Source organism: Triticum urartu, chromosome 1 (assembly GCF_003073215.2).
Source record: "Triticum urartu cultivar G1812 chromosome 1, Tu2.1, whole genome shotgun sequence".
NCBI classification, from domain to species: Eukaryota; Viridiplantae; Streptophyta; class Magnoliopsida; order Poales; family Poaceae; genus Triticum; species Triticum urartu.
Window position 1 is genome coordinate 494684639 of NC_053022.1, and position 21157 is coordinate 494705795.

Sequence of the window (21157 nt, forward strand, 5' to 3'; positions counted from 1 at the left end):
AGCCTTTTCCGAGTCGCTCTTCAGAACCAGTCCTCCCAAGTCCCAAGCCTCATCCTATATGGCACCAAAGTACTTGAGCACAAACACAATCGTTTGACATTGGTGTGCTTTTTTTCTTGTTTGTGATGTGTGAGGAACCACCACCAGGAAATGGAAGGAATGATTCAACCAAAAGCCAGCCATGAGCCATGGCCGGGCAAAGAAAGAAAGTCTCAGACACGGAACCAACGAAGCACCACATAAAATAAGCCTGGCCTTTTGTCCTTGCGTCCGCCGTTGACCGGCAGCAGACAGGGAGAGGTTCCCAGCCCAACTAACGAACCCAAACCGCCTCCACCACCACCACCACCTTTCCTCCGCCGCGCGCCAAAATCCAATCAATCCCGCCGCACGTGCGCCGCTCAAGCTCCTCCTCATTCCCTCCCATGGTCCACCCCCACCACCGCCGTGCTCATGCCGCGTCGTGCCGCCCGTAAACAAACGCCGCGGAGGGGGAGGTGAATTCTTTTTTCTCGGGTAGGAGGACGGCGCTGCCGCTGCTGCGCACAGTAGTACGGGACAGTTGTCCGGGGAGAATAGTTTAATTCTCCGGGCCGGGTGGGGGTGGGGTGCGGGGCCGGCCTAGGTAATGGCCGCCGTGCCCTCCTCGACCGTGCGCCTCCCGCACCTGCAGACCCCGCCCCGGCTTCCAGGGGTCGTCGTCTCCGCGCCCGCGCCGCCGCTCCTCTTCCCTTCCCCCCTATCCGCCTCGCCTTTCTTGTCGCGGCCTTCCCGGTGGTTACGGGGAGGAGTCGTTGGCCTAGCCCCTTCTTGGCTAATTTAGGAGGAGGGCCCTGCGCCTCTGGTGGGGGAGGAGGGATCGAGTCCACGGCTCTCCCGGGCGGCGCTGCGGTGGCCGGATTTGCTGGTGCCGGCGAAACTGCTGCCGATTCGGTGGGTTCCTGCTTCGCCTCCGCACTGCTGTGATTTCTGTTTCATTTCGTGCTGTTCTGTCTCCTGTTCATCCCTGCCTCTGTTGCGAGCTGTAATGTGCAGTGGATTCTCAAGATCCCGTGTGTCAGATACAGATAGGCAGGCTACTTTTGGGAAAGAGCATCCTCTGTGGATGTGGGGGCTGTTTTTGATGTGAAAGGTTTCTGTTTATTCTGGCTTGGGCCATACTTCAGTTCTTCAGGTCTAGAGTGTGGGGATTTGAATTTGAATTTGAACAACAATTTAGATCCAGGAGGTTCTTTTGGGGTGTAAATATTCTCCTTCATTCCCTTTTTATTTTCTGGGACAAGTGCATGCACATGCTTTCTTTCCCCTATTTATTTGTGCTGATGTCAGAGTTATCCCCCTGTTCATCTAATTAGTATTTCCTTGAGATGAACCGCGCAATCTTTAATTTCTATCCAATAATGTGATCAGATTTGAGCCTGGAATAATAAGCTTCGGTTGTCTTCGGCGGACTTCAAAGCGAATGGCGTTTCCAGATGATGAAAAGATGAAGGTTCGTGTCTCTTGTTTCACCCCATTTTGCTCCTCTTTCTTAGTTTCAGAGATACATCATTGACTGAAGTATTTGGCTTTACATCATTGTACTCCAGGGCTGTCGTCCAAAGATATTCGGGGCGAAAGATAAGAAAGCCGCGAAGAAGACAGACCGTCCAAGCTCCTCTGCTGGTAGTTAATCTTAATTCTTTTGGAAGCTGAATAACCGAGTCACTGTCTTGTAGTAATAAATAGATGAGCATAATTTTATCAAAATTTAGCTCATCTGGGTTCATTTTTTTTTGTTAAGTTGGTTGTCAGTTCATTAAGTCCATTGAGCCTCTGTCAACTTCGTATAATCCATGCTATGAAGAAGCAGCCAGTTCAATGGAATATGCTAGAATTCATGTGTTCAAGATTCAAGAATTACACATTTTGACATTTTGTATCGAATTCGGTACAATGTTAATAGGATTTCGTGATGATACTGTTCCATGTTCTCTTGTCATCTACTCATCTGTAGTTAAATCTGCACCAAGCTCCTCCAAGGCGCAATCTTCTTCCCCATTCAGACCACTTTCAGGTAGCTTTCTATCTGGCACTTTGCTGCACTGGATCACTCTTTGGATGCTGCTGGTTTTATTTGACTGTCTTATTCTTGTGTTTCTTTGGACTAATTGGAAGCAGAAGTTAGGAGCATGCGCGAAGTTCGGAGCATGCGTCTGAGCCATTTTCTAGCCCGTTCTCCAAGTGTCATAAAAACTGAATCTTTTAGGTCAGGTCAAACAGCCAAACTTGCATTTTCAGTTATGTGTCACTCTATAGTTGGAAATCATATTGGTCTCTTGAATTTTATTTAAATTCACTCATTATACAGGGTATTTATTTCTACATGGAACGTTGGAGGAAACACACCTACCGCTGAGTTGAATCTGGACGACTTCATTCCTGCAGATGACCACTCAGATATTTATGTTTTAGGGTATGTAATCCATCTGTTTCTCGCAGTTCTGAAATGTACGCCTGTCAATACTAGTAGTTGCAGACTTGCGGTGCCGAAAATTCATAGAAGAATACGCAGTGATCGACTTACATACTTTCTGTACATTTCACTCCCCCTATTCATAAACTCGTACTAAATGTAAATTAATAAAAAACAGTATGTTATGCTTTCCTTTTTTTTTTTGTTTCTTACAGTCCTTTGGGTGTTATTGACATTCTGGCATTTAATCTTTATCACAATAAGCTGTATTTTCCTTGGAGTTAAATTGGCTTGTTGCAGTGAACAGACAACATTCTTACGTCTTTTTTCTATCGTTCACACAGTTTTCAGGAAATTGTCCCTCTCAATGCTGGTAATGTGCTTGTGATCGAAGACAACGAACCAGCTGCAAGATGGCTTGCTCTTATAAACCGCACGCTAAACAGAACAGTTGACGGGGATGCTGATATCTTCTGTCACAAGCCATCTCTATCCCTTGATTCAACCTCTTCTCGATCTTCATCGAACCTTGATGCTTCTTTCTCCAACCGCTCTGGTTCTGCAATCTTCCAGTCCTCCTTAAAGTCTATCAGGAAGCCTTACATGCCAACTCAGAGAAAACTGCTCAAGATCTGCAACTGCTCAGTTGAAATGCCCAGGAAATCCTACAAAGATGCTTGCTTTGGATGCCCACAAGCATACATTAATGAGACCGACTCTTCGGAAGAAGATGAAGTTGATGACAGATCAAATAATGCTTCTGGTTATGTGGTTGATGGAGTGATTTCGTCTGCTTCTGCCTCTAGTGACCAGCTAAAATATAACCTCATATCTTGCAAACGAATGGTTGGTATTTTTGTTACAGTATGGGCAAAGAAAGAACTAGTGCCGCATATCGGTCATGTGAGGACATCATGTGTAGGCCGTGGAGTAATGGGTTATCTTGGAAACAAGGTTAGAACTGAATCTGTATCCAAGTAATTCCTTTTGATTATGCAAGGTGTAGCATGCCCTAAATTTTTATGGAACTAAAGATGCGAGATAAAATGTTATGATAGTTGCAAAGACATTAACAAAGACAATTATGTAGTACTATGCTCATGCTTTGTTTCCTGTATCATGTTCTTTATCGGATTCAACATTTGGCTACAACAATAACAACTCCGCCAAAAAAACAGAACTGGAAAAAACTCTGAAGCATCCTAAATGGTAGATCCCTTAATTCTTTTATGCCTTGCACTTACCTTTTGGCTTCAGGGATGTATATCAGTGAGCATGACACTGCACCAGACAAGCTTTTGTTTCATCTGTAGCCATTTGGCTTCAGGTGAGAAAGAAGGCGACGAGTTGCGGCGCAACTCAGATGTTTTAGAGATACTGAGGGCCACACAGTTTCCAAGAATTTGCAGAAGAGCTGGGCAAAGAATCCCTGAAAAAATTATTGACCATGAGTAAGATACTAATGCTACAATTATTTTAAAGCTTTTATTTTATTGTGCTGTTATCTGATTATTGTGCTATTTATTTTAGCCGGGTGATATGGTTGGGGGATCTGAACTACCGTATTTCCTTGAGCTATGAAGATACCAAGAAACTTCTGACGGAAAATAACTGGGATGCCCTTTTTCAAAAGGATCAAGTAAGCACCTAAAAAAATGGTGCCCATTTTTTTGTAATTAGTTGAGCGCAACTCAATTTCCCCAACGAGGAACTAAGCAAGTAAAGTAATGGAATGAGAAAAGACTTGACTTTGTAGAATTTTCATTTTCAGCTTAACACTGAGCGCGATTCTGGAAGGGTATTCAGGGGTTGGAGCGAAGAGAAGATATATTTTGCCCCCACATACAAGTACACTTTTAACTCAGATTCTTATTCTGGAGAAACTGCAACCTCAAAGAAAAAGAGGAGAACCCCAGCCTGGTATTTATCTTGTTCATATTAATTCATTTTATCTTACAAATAACTCCTACTTTAACAGCCATGAAAACCTTTAGTACTCCCTCTGTTCACTTTTATAAGGCCTTGAAGACATTTCAGACAGGGTGCGAAGTAGCTCATTTTCAGTTGTCTAAACGACTTATAAAAATGAACGGAGGGAGTAGTATTACTAATTAATTATGACGGTATGACCACAAATTATATTATATATCTGTGTATGACTTCAATAATCATGCATGCCCATCTTTGTGTGCCAGAAGAAGCTTAGACATAGTTTGTTCTCTTGAGATAAAACCAGGTATATTAGCACAAGCATATTGGTTAAAGTTGTGGAAGCAAAAACAATAGAACTATTCACATCATCACATAACTTACAAAGAGGATGTTTAAAAAATCTCAGTCTACATTTCAGTTGATGTATCTTTTTGTCTTGCAATTTAAGACCTAACTATACAATGAACCGCTCCCTCCATCCCATAATATAAGAGCGTTTTTGACACTACACTAGTGTAAAAAATGCTCATATTATGGGACGGAGGGAGTATTAATGAGTTATCAGTTCATGTAAGCTAAGTAGTTCAACTTGTTCAGGTGTGATAGAATACTATGGCACGGAGATGGGATTGCGCAGTCATCCTACTTCCGTGGGGAGTCTAAATTTTCTGACCATCGTCCTGTCTGTGGATCATTCACTGTGGAAGTGTATTTGCTGGACGGCAAATCAAAGAGGCGCACATCTAACACTAATATTAGAATTGGTGCTGAAGAGCTCTTACCGACGAGTAAGAATAAGGTTACCAAAGGTGTGCACCTTCTTTATTTTCAGTTAATATGTGCAAAATAAAGCGCACCTATGAAAGTTTACATAAAGCAATGGAAACTCCAGTATATGCATAGACAAGTTAATAAGTATGATCATAATAACACTGCAGGTGCTGGGACCAAAACCACAAAATAAATCGGCTCATGTCATGCCACTCATGGAGGAAGGTGCTGAGGAAACTTTCTGCGGCTGCTGCTTGGTATCTGTTTCCAGCAAATTGTTTTCTCACAAAGAGAAAGGTGATTATTATGTTGTACAGTAAATGTAATCACATGTAGTTTTCCAATGGCAAGATTAGGTTATATACTTCAAAAATTCCCACGATATTCTTTTTTGTTTGTTCGGTAGAGCAAGAAAGCCTCTGCACAGTTTTGCAAGTTGTGTCTTACAAACCACTGTAGTTGTAGATGTGTCAAGCTTGAGTTTTGTCTGGAGCAAAGTTGTACTGAACGAAGGCATCCAATCAAATTGTACAATACATTCTTTCTCATCTTGATACACAAGATCAGTGTGATGGTCATTTCTTGTGAATACTATTCATATTCTTCCTTTTTTTCCCTTGCTTTGTGTTCGTGATCTCATTTGGTAAAAGTAGAGGGAAAGCCCCAAATAAAGTCCACATGTTTCTTTTCAAAGAGGAAGCACATAATTCTTGAACTTGGTTCATGACCTGTAAGCCCAAAATAGATGATGCGGAATGATAAAAGGATCTGAGTTCAGGAATAATTATTCTCACAATTCGTGTTCAACCACATTTTTCTGTTTTTACGAAAGAATATATGCATTACTACCCATGCCATAAAAGCCACTTGCGAATTTACACATAAAACCACACAAGCAGCAAGGGCGCTTCAACTCATATGGTTTTTATATGGAACAGTTAAATTCAGGCAACAAACAGAAAAATTCACAAATCAAAGAGGCATTTTAACTTGAAGATTGGGTCTACAAATATTGTAAGGATATATTCGTGCGATAAACATCGTGTAATGCGGTCTTGAGTCGGATGGCTTGAAATTCAAATTGGAGGCTTGGCAAGTATTTTACGCGATATTGTGATAACCGCAAGTTTGAGCTTAGCTAAATTTGCTAGAATTGAGGGCAGAACTATGACTTGGATTGGTTGTGGCCCGTCAGATTCTTTAGAGCTAGCCGGTGCTGCTTGTATGGACACTGTGAATTTACCCGCAAAATTTTTGTTGCACTAAAACAAGGCATCCGATCAAAATGTTTTTTTTTAGCAAAAGAGGGTTTCCCCTCCGATTTCATTTAAAGAAATCAAACAATATTCCAGAACAAGTTTGCAAGAACTCGACTCTAAACCGACTAAGAAACCAAATGAGCAGATATCCAAACCAGAACAGTGTAGGGTTTTTTCTCACCTTGATTTTCCATTTTGTGAATGAACACAATATCAGTATGATGGTCATTTCTTGTGAGTGCTATTCATATTATTGCTTTTTCCCCTGCCTTTTATGTTCGTGACCTCATTCAGCCAATTGCATCTGTTGCCGCTGTTTGTCTGCTGTTCTTGGCTGGTATTTGAGGAAAGCTTTGCTCCAAGCAAAGTAGAGGAAAAACGTTCGTGGGCAGTAAGTCGGAAGAAATAGATGATGCAGAATGATAAAATGATTTGAGTTCAGAAATATTATATCCACAATTTACAATTTTGTCTTCTCCATATTACCATATCTCTAGAGCCAATAATTTTCTATGAGGAACTACTGAACTCAATCACTTGCTGCCGTTACTCAACAGTTTTCTGTTGAGGTCTATCCCGTAGAGGTAGTCAAATTGGATCAGTGATCGATTTCTAGGTTTCGTCGTAAACCTAATTGGTTACTTCCAATTGTTCCATCGCATCCTTTTTCCTTTTACCAAAAATCATCGCATCACTACCAATGCCATAAAAGCTTCTTGCGATTTAAGTTCAGTCAACAAAACACAAGATTTCACAAATGAAAGGGGTGTTTTAACCTGAAAACCAGGTCCACAAGTAGTGTAGGAACACACAAACTAAGCCTAGTTTAGATGGTTAGTTTTCTTATGATGGAACCAACCCACCTCGGTTCGAGTCGTAAACTTGGCACGTTCTCGTGAAAAGCACCATATCGTACGTGCTGAATCAAATGGTTTTAAATACAAATTCTGAATAGACATCGCATCTAAGCTTTTGATAAACATATTGCTACGTGTAGTGGTTACTTTAAATCGGCGGTTATGGCCGTGACGGCGGTGTCCGGTGCTCTCACCACGTCGTCGACCCCGACTTTCACGCACAATTATTTCATCAAGCGTCCCGGATGTGGTCGAGGCGCTGATTTCAAAGATGAGAAGGGTTTTTCCAGGCAGAAAGTCGATGTTCAACTCAAAGCTACCACTATAATATCAAAATTTGATGCAGACTTTTGTACAACTCTAAATAAAAACTCCACGGGGCCAGTGGAACACGACATCTCTGTGCGCACGTTTGGCGGTCGGTGCCCCCCATGATTTCGCCGGGCGTGCGCGCACGTTTCTTCGCTGCGTGACGGCCGTTGGATCGTCGGATTCTGCCACGTGAGCGGCGCGGATCTCTCCCGCCTCGCAGCCCAGTCCCCCACTCCCTCCCTCCCCCTGAAGCGTGGCCACTGGCGACCACTCCCAGGCTCCACCTCGCCGCCACCGCCGCCGTCGCCGCGGCGTCTTCTCCGCCACCCCGCCTCCATTGGTCGCCGGCGTCGGCTAGACAAAGAGGGAGAGGTCGGCTTAACTGCGATGGCGCGGGCTCCCCTTCCTGGCCCCGCTCTGTCCCTCCTCGCCGTCATCCTCCTCCTCGTCGGCCGCCGCGGCGCTGCCGGGGGCGGCGGCGGCGGCGGAGGAAGGGGCAGCTCCGTGTACCCGGCCCCCGTCGTCTACCCGCACCACTCCAGGCAGATCTCCTGGCATCCCAGGTCAGCCGATTTTTTCCACCGCCCCTGCGCTCGCCTTGCTTCATCTCGCCTCCGATCTCGATTTGGGCGGGGTCGTCCAACCAGACGGCTGATACGTGCTTGATGGCCTGCGCAGGGCCTTCCTCTACCCGCACTTCCTCACCGACGACGAGGCCAACCACCTCGTCTCCCTCGTCAGTGCTTCTCCCGCTGCTCCCAGTCCCCCATAGAAACTCAGAGAGCTATTGCTGTGGGGGCTGTGTCTGATTCTGGGGTTCTCCTGCTTGTTTAGGCCAGGGCGGAGCTCAAGAGGTCGGCGGTCGCCGATGACACGTCCGGCAAGAGCAAGCTCAGCGAGGTCCGCACCAGCTCCGGCACCTTCATCGGCAAGGGCCAGGTCGGCCATTTGCTTTTCAGCTCATAGGCATTATATCTTAGAAAAGAAAATTCCATGGATTGGTCATCTCTCTTGCATGTTTCATCTGAAATTTGAGCTCAGCATCTTATGTAGTACTACAATTTTCATGTTCCATAGCAATTACTCATATGTCATATGTACTCTCTTATAGGGCACTGTCTATATATGTACTCTTCATGTTCTTTTATTTCTCAAGGGAACAATATCTTGTTTATTTAGTGACTAGCCATAGCTGGGGTCCAGGAGTACAGTACAGTTCAGGTATTTTCTTCTGATGATCAATTTTTTCATCCGATGACCAATCATGTCCAAACTTGTAGGATCCAATTGTTGCTGGTATAGAGGATAAAATTGCCGCATGGACATTTCTTCCAAAAGGTTGTGAGACAATAACATTGCACTTTTCTATTCATGCATTTCGGGGGTGCTTATTATTGCAGTTGTAGAGAATAAAAATATGTTCCATTTGTGAATTGTATTTGAGTTTGATAGGGGAAGAACTTTTTTTAGCTGGTTAGAATCCAGTCCAACGGACCTAACCAAACTGTGGACAGATCTTCATAGAAACATAAAAAATGTCCAAAAGAGGTAGAACTTTTGCCTTTCCATCAAGTTAGGAAAGGAGTTCTCTAAAAAAGTTGAGAAAAGAGTATGAAGTACAAATTCACTTCACACGGAGATACAAGTGCATCTAGCAGCTCAAGGTGTAGAAAAAGAGCTAAAACATCATACTGTCCTAGTTACCCTACGACATTGTACTAGTTGGCCAAATTCTATGCTCAAACTACCACAACATGTCACACACTATGTTCACCATTTCCATTTGTTTTCCTAATTGTATTTTGTGCTTTGCACAAGTTTTCAATGCAAAGGGTTAAGAGCCATGGTGTTTTACCCTCTTTGATCATGTCCACATTTGACTTGAGAACCTGTAGAACAGCTACGTGGTGTATCATGTATCTGTTGTGGTGTCAAACACTCAAACCCAATGCACTACAACACCTTTTGCCGTTGAGCATTAGCATTAGTTTGGACTTTGAATGTCATGTCATAAAAATCCTGGGCTTGATAAAGAGGATTTTTCAGGGTTATTTATTTGCTGCACTTCTGTTTATATATTCCAATTTTATGTGGATGGTAGAAAGTTGAACTTCAAGGGTCTGAGAGTCTTACTGTTTTCAGTTTTGCTTATAAGTGTTATAAAATGACCAGAGAACGGCGAAGATATGCAAGTTCTAAGATATAAGCGTGGTGAGAAGTATGAACCGCACCATGATTTCTTCACCGACAGTGTTAACACTATCCGTGGTGGACATCGTGTAGCTACTGTACTCTTGTACTTGACAGACGTTGCAGAAGGAGGGGAAACGGTTTTCCCCTTAGCCAAGGTAAATTTTCTTCACAGTGGTGGTGCTCAATAAGATAGAAAATGTGTCAGATTGCTGATTTTTCGTCTGAGCCAGTCGCAAGTAGCCATTAGCACCGTAGTGTTCTCCTGTACTTCTATTTTTGCGATGACTCCTGTACTTATTCCTAGATATGCCTATTCATTTGTCAAACAGGCACGTAAAGGATCACACCATAAAGATTTGTCAGAATGTGCACAGAAAGGACTTGCAGGTATAATTTTCGTGCTCTTTTCCTTTTTGGCGGTCCTAATTCCCGAGTTATCAATTAGACACCCGAAACATTTCTTGACTGACATGCACCTGTATCCATCGTTCCTTAGTGAAACCACGAAAAGGGGACGCCCTTCTGTTCTTCAACCTTCGCCCCGACGCGGAGACAGACCCGTCGAGCCTCCATGGCGGATGCGAGGTCATCAAGGGGGAGAAATGGTCTGCCACGAAATGGATCCGCGTGGCCTCGTTCGACAAGGTCTATCACATGCCAGGCAACTGCACCGACAACAGCAACAGCTGCTCGCAGTGGGCGGCGCTGGGAGAGTGCACGAAGAACCCGGCGTACATGGTGGGAACCGCGGCGCTGCCCGGTCACTGTAGAAGGAGCTGCAACGTGTGTTAGCGCTGGAATGGAATCCTTGGAACGCCGCTTGTTGCTGGAGTTGGGGTTCATGAAGGAGCGGCAATGGCGGGTCGAACTGAGCTGGTGTCCCGAGGTTTGGTCGTCCAGATGGTACCGGTTTCTTGTTACTCCCTGATGACAAGCTGGTTCCTGGCTACCAATGTTTATTTATTGATTTGTGCTAGGCAGGCAGAGATGGGTTGATTGTTAGAGTTGGTCCATGACAGGTTTCATGAGCTTGTGGTGCCGTTTTGTGTGGGTAGACTGTAGGGACTGTAATCTCTTTTCGCACTCTTGTGCTATACTAGTATATATATGTAGCACGAACACGCCCTGAATTTGACTACTGTGGCACTATTACAACGAACTGAGGAGGTGTTTGGTTCAGGGACTTTTTAGTCCCAGAGACTAGAAAAAATCCCTAAAAAGTCTCTAGGAACCAAACAGGAGGGACTTTTTCTACAGGGACTAGAAAAAAAACTCTACTGAAGAGTCTTTTTTGATTAGTCCCTGAGACTAGAAAAAGTCCTAGAACTTCTGAATTAAACACCCCCTGAATCATTCATGTGCACAGAAGAGAATGTCGTTGGGCGCTTGCCCGTGGTGTGATGATGCTGAAGAGGAGGCGGTTTGCACGGAACTGCTGCAGATGAGGGAATTGAATGCCTCTCGTCTGGATCACGAGAGGGATTGCTGGCTGGTGATGCCTTTCATTCATTGCAACCGCAGAAAGTGCCTTGAATTCAATTCTTCATCGCCCCCGAAATGCGGAAATGGCTACTACTGTAGCCACCTTGCGGTTGCCGCCTTGCCTGACTTGCGAGGTTGCGACCGAAGGGGGAGACTTTGTGTGAGATCTATGAGATCGATTTTTTTGAAAAGAAAAACATGCTCAAAGATTCTGAAAAATTGTGTAGACACATCAACGTTTGATGTACAATCTCAAAAAAGTTTCAGCTCCTAATTCAACTTACATTAATGGAAACAAAAAAGAATCGAATTTGAATAATATCAAAGTGCTATTCACCCACGCTTTCACTGTTCGCATTTGAATTTGTCTTTTTTGAATCTCTAAATGTACATCGAGTTTTCAGCTGATTTTTTTTCCGGAGTTGCAGACATACCCCACATGGATGTACTCAAATAATTTCAGATTTTTAAAGAACATCTAAATATGATTTTTTAGGGTTGATCTGACAATCTCATCTAAATGTCCCCGCGATATGAATGATTGAGCATACATTCATGCACTCATACGTAATGTACCGTGTTAGTAGAGTACAGCACGAAATTAGAAGGAATTTCGTGCTGTAATGGAGCATGGCAACCGGACGGGGGCACGCTTAGTTGATGCGACTGATGTTTGTTCGGGCCACGGCTCGGCGTCACGAGGAAGGTGTGATGCGAGGGCGCATGCGCACACGACAATGTTATCGAGAGTTGCTACACCTCAGGTCACGAACGAGTTTATGAGTGAGCGACGGATCAATTGATTAGCATAGCACATAACATGTTGGCCGGAAATAACTGGTACTGTATTTATCTACTACCTAGAATCATCATACTGGAGTACTAGCACACACTGAGAAGCATGCCAATCATTCACGCGACAGTTTTTTTATCGAAGGATGAACAGCCTCGCTGGCCTTGTCCGCTTAGAAGAACACGATCCCGACGGCGAAGGAGGCGGCGAGGGCGCCGGCGGCGTGGATGCTGCGCGCGGCGTGGCTGGGCTTCGGCGACGCCGGCGGCGAGGCGAACGGCGAAGGACCTGCGACGGAGATGGCATATACAGGAGTATATTAGTTGTACGCCTACTATACCACTGCAGTACTCTGCTCCATGGCACTAGTACGTGATGACAAGCACGTGAACTGAAACTGTGTCTATACTCTGCACCTACGAGCATACATGTGGCCACTGAATGCTTCAGCCTTACTTCGGTTTTTCTCTTCTTTTATTTATGTATATATATATATTATATTTAACTAATACTCCCTCTGTTCGGAATTACTTGTCGCAAAAATGGATGTATCTAGACGTATTTTAGTTCTAGATACATCCATTTTCGAGACAAGTAATTCCGAACGGAGGGAGTATCTAGTACTATCAATTTCTTGTAATTAATCATTCCTCTTGGTCTTTGACTCTTGGGCAGCCAGAAAGAATTATTAAACTGAAGCCACAACTGAAATTCTACTAGTACTGCATGCGGCGGCGCTTACCAGCAGGGTACTGCGGGCTGTCGCCGGGCGACATGGGCGAGGGAGATCCCGGCGCGGGCGCCGGAGATGGGCCCAGACGAACATTGTATCCCATTGCTGCGAGAATAATATCCACACAGATCAAATCCACCTCAATAGAGACTCGTAGAGCAGCAAATCCAGCGGCAACCTGCAGCGGAAGGGCTCGAGTTAGTTTATTACTACCTGCGCAGGTGCTGAGCGGCGGGGTGGCGACGCGGCAGACGCCGGGGAGCGCGAGCGCGCGGGCGTAGTCGACGGCGATGCCGAGGGAGTCGGCGGCCCCGGAGAGGAGCTCGCAGAGGCAGACGGGGTTGGAGCCCACCATGCCGGCCAGCTCCGGGCAGCACGGCTTGTCCGGCGCCCGCGCCTTGCTCCCGGCCTGCACGTACGGCAGGCAGTCCGTCATGTTGAGCAGCGAGTTGAGGCACGCCGCGCTCAGCCCCGCGGCAGGGCCCGGCGCCGCCGCCGCCGCCGCCTTCGGGGGAGCCGAGGGTGGCACCGCCACGTGCGGCGCCTGCGCCTGCGCGCATGAGAGTGAGAGTGAAAGCGAGAGCAGCGCCGCCGCGACCAGCACGGCCGGCGCCGACCGCTGGCGTGGCGTCGCTGCGAGCGCCATGGCTGCGGCCTGCGGCGGTCAAGGGCGGGCGGCGGGTTTGTTGGGAAGCGGTGGGAGCGAATTAATGCGGTGGCGGACGGGAGGGAGGATGCGGGCGAGCGGTGCGGCTTGGAGTGTAGTAGTGCAGTGGCGGATCGGAGGTGGCGTTTATATAGCCGTGCAGCGTGGGGGAGGTGGCAACTGGGCTGCACCAGCCAGATGTTGTGTGCCATCGAATGAGCGGACTACGTGGCGAGCGGCGGCTGCCAACTTTCGGTGCATTTCAAGGGCATGCATATCTATCTCTAGGATTCGCAGGAATTTCACGTGAAATTTGGTTAGTTTTTTTTTGAACACAAATTTGGTGAGAATTTGGCATGAATCCCGCAGGAAGCGGATACGAGAATTCACATCCCATCAAGCTCTGCAACCACTCAGAAAGCTCTCCGTGTGTCTACAATGGACACTGAATTCTTGCTGCAAAATGGAGATTGAGTTCGTGGGAGAAATAATGACCCCGTGCATGGTGCTTTCCAGTACGTGTTGTGGATGAGGATGGTGTCCTATTGCTAGCTTTGGAGGCTGTTTGTTAGCAATGGCGGCAATGACGGCAGCAAGAGCACGGTTAGAACCAGTCCGTTGCTCATAACGAACGCGATGGTCGATCTATCCCGCCATTCCCATTACTGACGGAATGGAACGTCCGTCTTCTCCTCCTCCTGCTCTTCTTCTTCCTTGTCCGGCGATAAATGCGCTCCCGGCGGCGCACTCCACGACCGGTCGACGACGCCTGGCTGGAGGAGGACGAGGACGACAGACACAGTTTGACTTTGGCATGCGCGATGCGTGCATGGCAGTGCACACACAGCTGTTCTTGCTCACACGGGCAGGCATTCAGATCAAGCAAAAAAATAGCAGTGTCAAAGTGGAGTGCGTGCCTTCTTTCTCCCTGGGAATCAATGGCGTCACGTCGCGCTGGGCGGTGCACGGCTGAGGCGATGGCAGATCAGGGGAGAGCATTTATGTTACAGGCTGCACGCACGGAGCCTGCCAACAAAATTCCCTACCATACCAGTGATATCGACAGTGATGGCAGAGCGGCTGATTGTTTTGTTTGCAAGACAGGACAAGGAGACAATTCATACCTAGTACGTACGTGAAACCAATTCAGCTCATCGATCGGATGGGAATGGGATCGATTCATTCCAGCGGGTTCGACGTAGTGCAGGTTGATTTACAGGCTACTGCTAGCGTCAGTCGGTCAGCGACCTACAGAGTGATATCGACAGCATTTCATTTCCACCGTAATAACCTCGAAACAGAAACACCACTCCTGACAGGGTCCTCCAGAAGCAAGCGCCCTCTTCTGTTCGATTCCATCAACCTGTCAAAGAGTAAGACAGCTTAATGGCATCAGAATGGAGTGACAGATTCTTCTTTCCATTCATAGGAAAATCAACAGCTCGAGTTCTCATCCTATCAACACCTGTAAAGTCATCACAAGCCGGCACTATAACGCCACCCTCGCTGAGATTTCAGATTTGCAAAATGAAACTACACACAAAGTGCGAATCCGTATATTAATTAAGATAGCCTGTGTATATCCCTTGAGAAAAACCACTCGAACCCCTTTAGTTCATGGTTATGTCACAGTGCAGGCATAATCAATGCGCGGATGGCTGTGATAGATATTCAACTAATGACAACATCTTTAAAGCGCATTATAAAGAGAAGTGCTATAAATATATTTAGATACCCCCACTGTTTTTATTTCCTCCGCATATTAGATTTGACTGAAGTCACCAACTTTATAGAAAACAATATAAACATTTACCGTAAAAAATCTATATGATGTGGAAGTACATTCAATAACGAATCTAATGGTATTGATTTGTTATTGTATATGTTAATATTTTTGTCTATAAACTTTGTCAAAGTTTACAAAGCTTGACTTTGACCAAAGCTAATACGCGGAGTAAATAAAAACGGAGGGAGTACCTTAAAGGCCAAAATGAGCCACTTCCTCATCTTCTCCTTCTTCGTCTTCATCTTCTTCATCATCGTCATCAATCTCGCAAAATCTGAAATCCTCCACCGCCTCCTCTTCTTCCTCCTCGTCCACATCGCCCATCATTTCTGAAGAGGGAATTCTGTCCTTCAAACCAGTGCTGAGCACCACAGTTTGTCCTTTGGACTTCTCCATATCTCTTCTCAGTCTTTCCATGTTCTCGTTCCTGCGCTCAGCTTCTAGTCTCTCCTTCTCAGCAATCCTCTTGTCAAGATCAGTCCTGATAAAGATTGTTAGATAAGAGTAACTAATAAGTTTTTTGGCATCTATCATAGAGGACAAACCTATAAGTCTCCATGTATTCTTTGGCACTTGCTTCTATAGCTTCAAAACATGCAGCAACTCCAGTGCCAGATACCGCTGATACTCCAACAGAGCGTAGGTTCTTGTAGAATTCATCCAACACAAGGGAGAGACTCCGGGTAAATGAAGAGGAGTATGACGAGTCAGAATCCAAAGCTGCCTGAAATGCTTCAAAGTCTTGCATCCACTGGTCCAGCAAAAAATTGAAGGCCAAGTTACAAAAACTTTGAAGAATGAAACATCATGGACACACGTCACAGATGAAAACCCTGTTTTATAAGTATATTTCACATTTCACAATACAGATTGTTCGATAAACCTAAACCATACACGCCAGCATGGCAGCTCAAATGTGACATAATGACAAAAGAATAGCCAAAAGAGGTCCAGACTCCAGTGCACACTGCATACAAGTACTCCCTCCGTTCCAAATTACTCGTCATAGAAATGGATGTATCTAGAACTAAAATACATCTAGATACATCCATACCTGCGACAAGTAATTCGGAACGGAGGGAGTACAACACAGTATGGAATATACATGATAGTAGCTAAATGCAATAGCAGTGTACATAATCAAGAATAGCGAAACTGAAATCATCACAAGGGTGTACCTACCTCAAGAGCATACTCGTGCTTGGCTACATCAACCTTGTTAAATGTCAGCACCAGAGGCAAACGGGTCTTGTAGAGGATACTGCATGCATACATCATGTTGCTCATAAAGGTTACAGGGTTTGTTGACCTGGGGGTGTCAACCACATATGCAACAACCGTTGGAAATGTTGATGCAAAAGCTTCAGTTATGATAGCTCCTGAAGCCGACCAAGTGAAGATTTCAATCTGCCCTGGGGTATCCACCAGCACATAATCCAGCTGGTCTGCTCGGCTTTCAATAACAGATATAACCTACAAGGATGAATATTGGACATACATTAGCTGAATGGTACTACAAGAATAGAGGGAAAAGTCGTGTCCCAAATACCCGGAAATGCAGCATACAAATTTTGCAGAAAGAAGTTGGCATTATTCAACACGCAATCAAATAATTTTCTATGAGCTCAGCATTAGGCTATAAATTAAGCACAATTCATGCAACAGTTTACATTGAATGGTAGAAATTGACATGAATCAATTACCAAAAAGAACACATGAAACAGTTCAGTCATCTTCCATTTTATATAGCCTAAAGGAGGATTTCAATGATGCACATTACCATTCTAGACATATGATATACATATAGGATGGGTACCTCATCAAACTTGGTTGAGAAGAGGTTGAGTGAGGTAAGAATGCCACCATTGGGACCGAGTCCGTACTCTTTCATCACCTCCTTGTACCGCACGGTATCGCGGATGTCAATGTTGGCCCCGAATGGCAGCGTCATCACCGCAGGGTCAAGATTGAGCACGTATCCCCTCATGTTTGTCGATGCCTGCATATGGCACACCAGACGGTGCATGAAGGTGGTCTTCCCCGTCCCTGCATTGTTAGAGCAGATCAGTAAGCTTCCAATCCCAAAATCTCTCAGCAAAAGCTAACATGTCGCAGGTTCGCTGGGCCATCCGTGCTACTGTAATTGTAGAAATTGAATAGTGGCGAACGAAATCGAGCGCACCGGCCATGCCGATGACGAGGACGACCACCGGCTTCTTCTTGAAGCTGGTGCGGCCGGGGGCAATGGATAGGCTCCCGATGGAGTCCGCGAGCTCCTCGTCCTCCCCCTTCCCGTCGGCGTCCGCCTGCGCACGCCATACAGGACAGGAAGCCCAGAGGCAATCAGAAACAAAACCCTGAAAAAAGGGATGGGGGAATTCCCCGAGAAAAGGTTGGCGGGCGGCGGCGGCTTGCCTGGTCCTCGAGGTCCATCTGGGTGGGCTTGCTCTCGGCGGGCGGTTCGGAGTCGATGTCCATGGGCAGCTCGGGTGGTGCCGAGAGACGGCGGCCGGAATCGAGGAGGTTGACGGGGACGGGGGCGGCGGCGGCGAACCAATCGGGGAACGGAGTGCGGCGTACGGGGACGGGAAGAGGGCTCCTGTTCGTGACAAGTGTGGGTTCGACCCAACCCCGTGAGTTCGATCCGTTGCATTTTTGCGGGTTGGAACTATACCTGGCCAAACCTGAGGCAAAAAACCTAGGCCCGGGCCCGGCCTGGCCATCGGGCCTGTTTTTTGGGCCCAAGCCCGGCCCGAACGTGTAAAAGCCCGCCGGGCCTTGGGTTGGGCCCTTTCAGAAGAGCGTAAAAATAATGGGTCCGGGCTCGACCATCGAGCTCAAAATCTAGGCCTAAGATTGGGTCGTGTTGGGCTTTTTCAGACCGGGCTTCCCATGGTCAGGACCAGTTGGAACCCCATCCACACCGCACTCCAGGCCGCATCGGTTTCCATAACCATTTATAAATGGCCCATTTAGTCTACGTGAACCTGGCACATTTGCTCTAAAATGTTGTTGCTTGCATTCCAGGCCACATCAGGTTGAGTGTGGTGAAGAACTTCATAATCTTCGTACAACTCATCATAACTGTGTTGTTTGCTTATATCATTTGATTGTATGTAACATTTATTAGTCGCATTGGGGTTTAGTGACTTGGTATGATGCTTGTGTGACCATATATGATGCTTTTCTGAGCTTGAGGAATTGTATGTGATTTGGCGGTGATATAATTGATATATACATATTTGTTTTCTTGCAAGGATAATTGATTTGATTTTTTAAAATGATGACGAAAGCTTTGCCGAGTTCTGTACTTAGAAAAAGAACTATGCCGAGTACAGAACTTGGCAAAGGCACCACGTATCACGCTTTGGTCACTAGACAAAGGCTTTGTCAAGACCCTTATGAAAGATCTCGTCAAAGAGGGATCGTTGGGGTTTTTCCGTAGATGGTGCGCTGAATTCCAGCTCTCGCAAACATGAGCACACAAATAACTCTCTTTGTTGAGAGCCCGCCGAAGCATCTTAGCAAACGAAGGGCGGACGGTGTACTCCGGTGGACATGTGGCACCCATGTGGGAAAAACATATGATTAGAGCGGATTGCTAATATGTACTCCCTCTGTTTCTTTTTAATCTGCATGTAAGATTTGGTCAAAGTCAAACTTTGTTAACTTTGACTAAGTTTATAGAAAAAATATTAAGATTCACAATATGAAATCAATATCGTTAGATGCATCATAAAATTAATTTTCATACCATATAACTTTAGTATTGTAGATGTTGATATTTTTTCTACAAAGTTAGTCAAACTTTACAAAGTATGACTTTGACTAGATCTTATATGCAGACTAAAAAGAAACAGAGGGAATATTAATGGGGAACAGACATTCTTCTAAAAAAACAATGGGAAAAACAGATGATTAGAGCGGCACGGAAACTCGTATATATCAATTGAGGTAAAAACGTAACAACAGAATAACATATTGTGCCCAATCAAACATAAGACCCATCTTGTTGAAATTAACTAGGACAGTTTCAGCCACTCCGGGACAATTAAGGCTTGATCAAGACATGCCATACAACACATGTATGAACATATAATTGGATTTAAGAAGATAGATCAACATTTCAAAGGTACTATTGCATTTGCCAATAACCAAAATAATGTGATCACTGATCACCTTGCAGCACGTCCGTCTTGCGCCCATTCCAAGCCACATAAGATTCTAGATCGTCAATGAAGCCGCTCGAGCTTTATCTTCGTTCAACGGCCTGGTAGTTCCACTTCCACTAGACACACCACACACAAAAAATCTGTCTAAACAGTCGCGCTGGAACCGGAAGTAGATGGCATTGGATTTGACGATACCTTTGGACGACATGACCAACCCGTCGTAGTAATCAGCAATGAACATAGCACATGAAAACACACAATAGCAAATTGTACCATATGAGCTATTATAATGAACTTTAAACAATCCACTTAGAACAATGACTTCAAAACTAACAACATAGTAACATATTAATGTCTGAGAAATTCCCATCTTCCAAAGTAGGACTTATGTTTTATAGATGATTATATCCTGTAATGTTTGATATATTTGAGAAATTCACATGAAATGCAAGCGCGAGTGTCAAGTGCACATACACTTCTATGATATATATATAGGACGACAATTTGGGACACCTAGGTGCCCATGCTCCTTGCCTAGATGCCGTTGGATCTACTAGCTTTCGCTGATAAGATGTGCTTAAATTTGGCATGCATACCTGCATTATTACTTTCCTATTTTTTTGCATGGCGTTACTGCTATGGAAAGTAATAACGTTGTCTAATTAATACATGTCATTATTTGTCCTTTTGTAATAGGAAATTGTAATTAATTAATTATCATACTTTTTGGCATGTATGGTAAATGCAAGATAATTAATTAATAAAAGACCATGTAATATTTTTAGCATGTATACATTTTCATCGGGTATAACGTCAACACGTACATATTTTCATTGGGTATAACATCAACACGTGCATATTTTTATTAGGTATAATACTCACTAACCGGTATCACGGTTTAATAAAATACATGTGGGTATCTCGGGTACATGTACCACTTATTAAAAGGTGTGCAATTTATGGATATATACAAATAAAATCCGCATCAAGTTATATATATTTATGTGAATATTTTCATCGGGTATAACACGGACGCGTAGATATTCATGTGTATACCAACATCGAGGTATATATATCCATGTTTATATTCACATCGAGGTATGTATATTTATGTGTATATTTTTATTGGGTATAACACTAACGCGTAGATATTCATGTGTATACTAACATTGAGTTATGTTTATTCATGTGTATATTCACATCAAGGTATGTATATTTATGTGTATATTTCTATTGGGTATAACACCAATATAATACTCACTAAAAGGTATGACATTTATGTGTATATTTTCATTGAGTATAAAACAACACATACATATTTTAGTTAGGTATAATACCCACTAACTGGTATCATGGTCAAATAACATGTACATGTGGTTATATCTTGGGTACATGTACGTATATACCCACCCAAGTACGAATGTTCAGATTATTTGTGTTTTGAAAAGAAATCATTGACCATTTAGGATACTAATGCATGCAAACAAAATATGGAAAGCCATCATTTTGTCAATTGTATGACATGCACTAACTAATATGACTTGCCATAACAGCCCTAGGTGTCCAGGCACCTAGGTGCCCCAAACAATTTACCTATATATATATATATATATATATATATATATATATATATACTCGCTCTAATCATGTGTCTGAAATCAAGCTATAATATACTCGCTTATTATCCAAATATAAATATGACCTGGTTAGTTAATCTAGCTTACTGGGCATCTTTGTTCCATATGAGTTGCTAAAATGTATGAATG

At 44.5% G+C, this 21157-nt stretch overlaps 4 protein-coding genes across 5 annotated transcripts; 2 read left to right on the plus strand and 2 right to left on the minus strand.

The window, feature by feature from the left end:
* The first annotated feature begins 302 nt into the window (after window positions 1–302).
* LOC125521985 (type I inositol polyphosphate 5-phosphatase 10-like) lies at window positions 303–5736 on the plus strand. The gene is made up of 12 exons (XM_048687051.1): window positions 303–933; window positions 1411–1492; window positions 1590–1665; window positions 1997–2056; window positions 2161–2248; window positions 2351–2455; window positions 2800–3409; window positions 3713–3906; window positions 3986–4094; window positions 4227–4375; window positions 4985–5196; window positions 5326–5736. Exons 2-12 carry the CDS (start codon window positions 1463–1465, stop codon window positions 5349–5351), a joined length of 1659 nt encoding a protein of 552 aa, XP_048543008.1. The 5' UTR covers window positions 303–933; window positions 1411–1462; the 3' UTR covers window positions 5352–5736.
* A 1986-nt stretch (window positions 5737–7722) lies between these two features.
* Window positions 7723–10938, plus strand: LOC125521989 (probable prolyl 4-hydroxylase 4). Its single transcript, XM_048687055.1, has 7 exons — window positions 7723–8149; window positions 8265–8322; window positions 8421–8525; window positions 8867–8924; window positions 9759–9934; window positions 10109–10166; window positions 10276–10938. Exons 1-7 carry the CDS (start codon window positions 7974–7976, stop codon window positions 10569–10571), a joined length of 927 nt encoding a protein of 308 aa, XP_048543012.1. The 5' UTR covers window positions 7723–7973; the 3' UTR covers window positions 10572–10938.
* Window positions 10939–12041: 1103 nt separating this feature from the next.
* LOC125536457 (non-specific lipid transfer protein GPI-anchored 2-like) lies at window positions 12042–13569 on the minus strand. Of its 2 annotated transcripts, XM_048699694.1 has the most exons (3): window positions 13001–13568; window positions 12797–12892; window positions 12042–12342 (listed from the first exon to the last, which is right to left on the minus strand). In XM_048699694.1, exons 1-3 carry the CDS (start codon window positions 13431–13433, stop codon window positions 12227–12229), a joined length of 645 nt encoding a protein of 214 aa, XP_048555651.1. In that variant the 5' UTR covers window positions 13434–13568; the 3' UTR covers window positions 12042–12226. The 2 variants fall into 2 exon arrangements, with proteins under 2 accessions (XP_048555651.1, XP_048555645.1); XM_048699688.1 differs by having other exon boundaries at window positions 12797–13569.
* Window positions 13570–14561: 992 nt separating this feature from the next.
* LOC125536476 (GPN-loop GTPase QQT2-like) lies at window positions 14562–17859 on the minus strand. The gene is made up of 7 exons (XM_048699706.1): window positions 17635–17859; window positions 17402–17525; window positions 17036–17265; window positions 16402–16692; window positions 15765–15970; window positions 15411–15700; window positions 14562–14796 (listed from the first exon to the last, which is right to left on the minus strand). Exons 1-6 carry the CDS (start codon window positions 17695–17697, stop codon window positions 15412–15414), a joined length of 1203 nt encoding a protein of 400 aa, XP_048555663.1. The 5' UTR covers window positions 17698–17859; the 3' UTR covers window positions 14562–14796; window position 15411.
* Between the last annotated feature and the right edge of the window lie 3298 nt (window positions 17860–21157).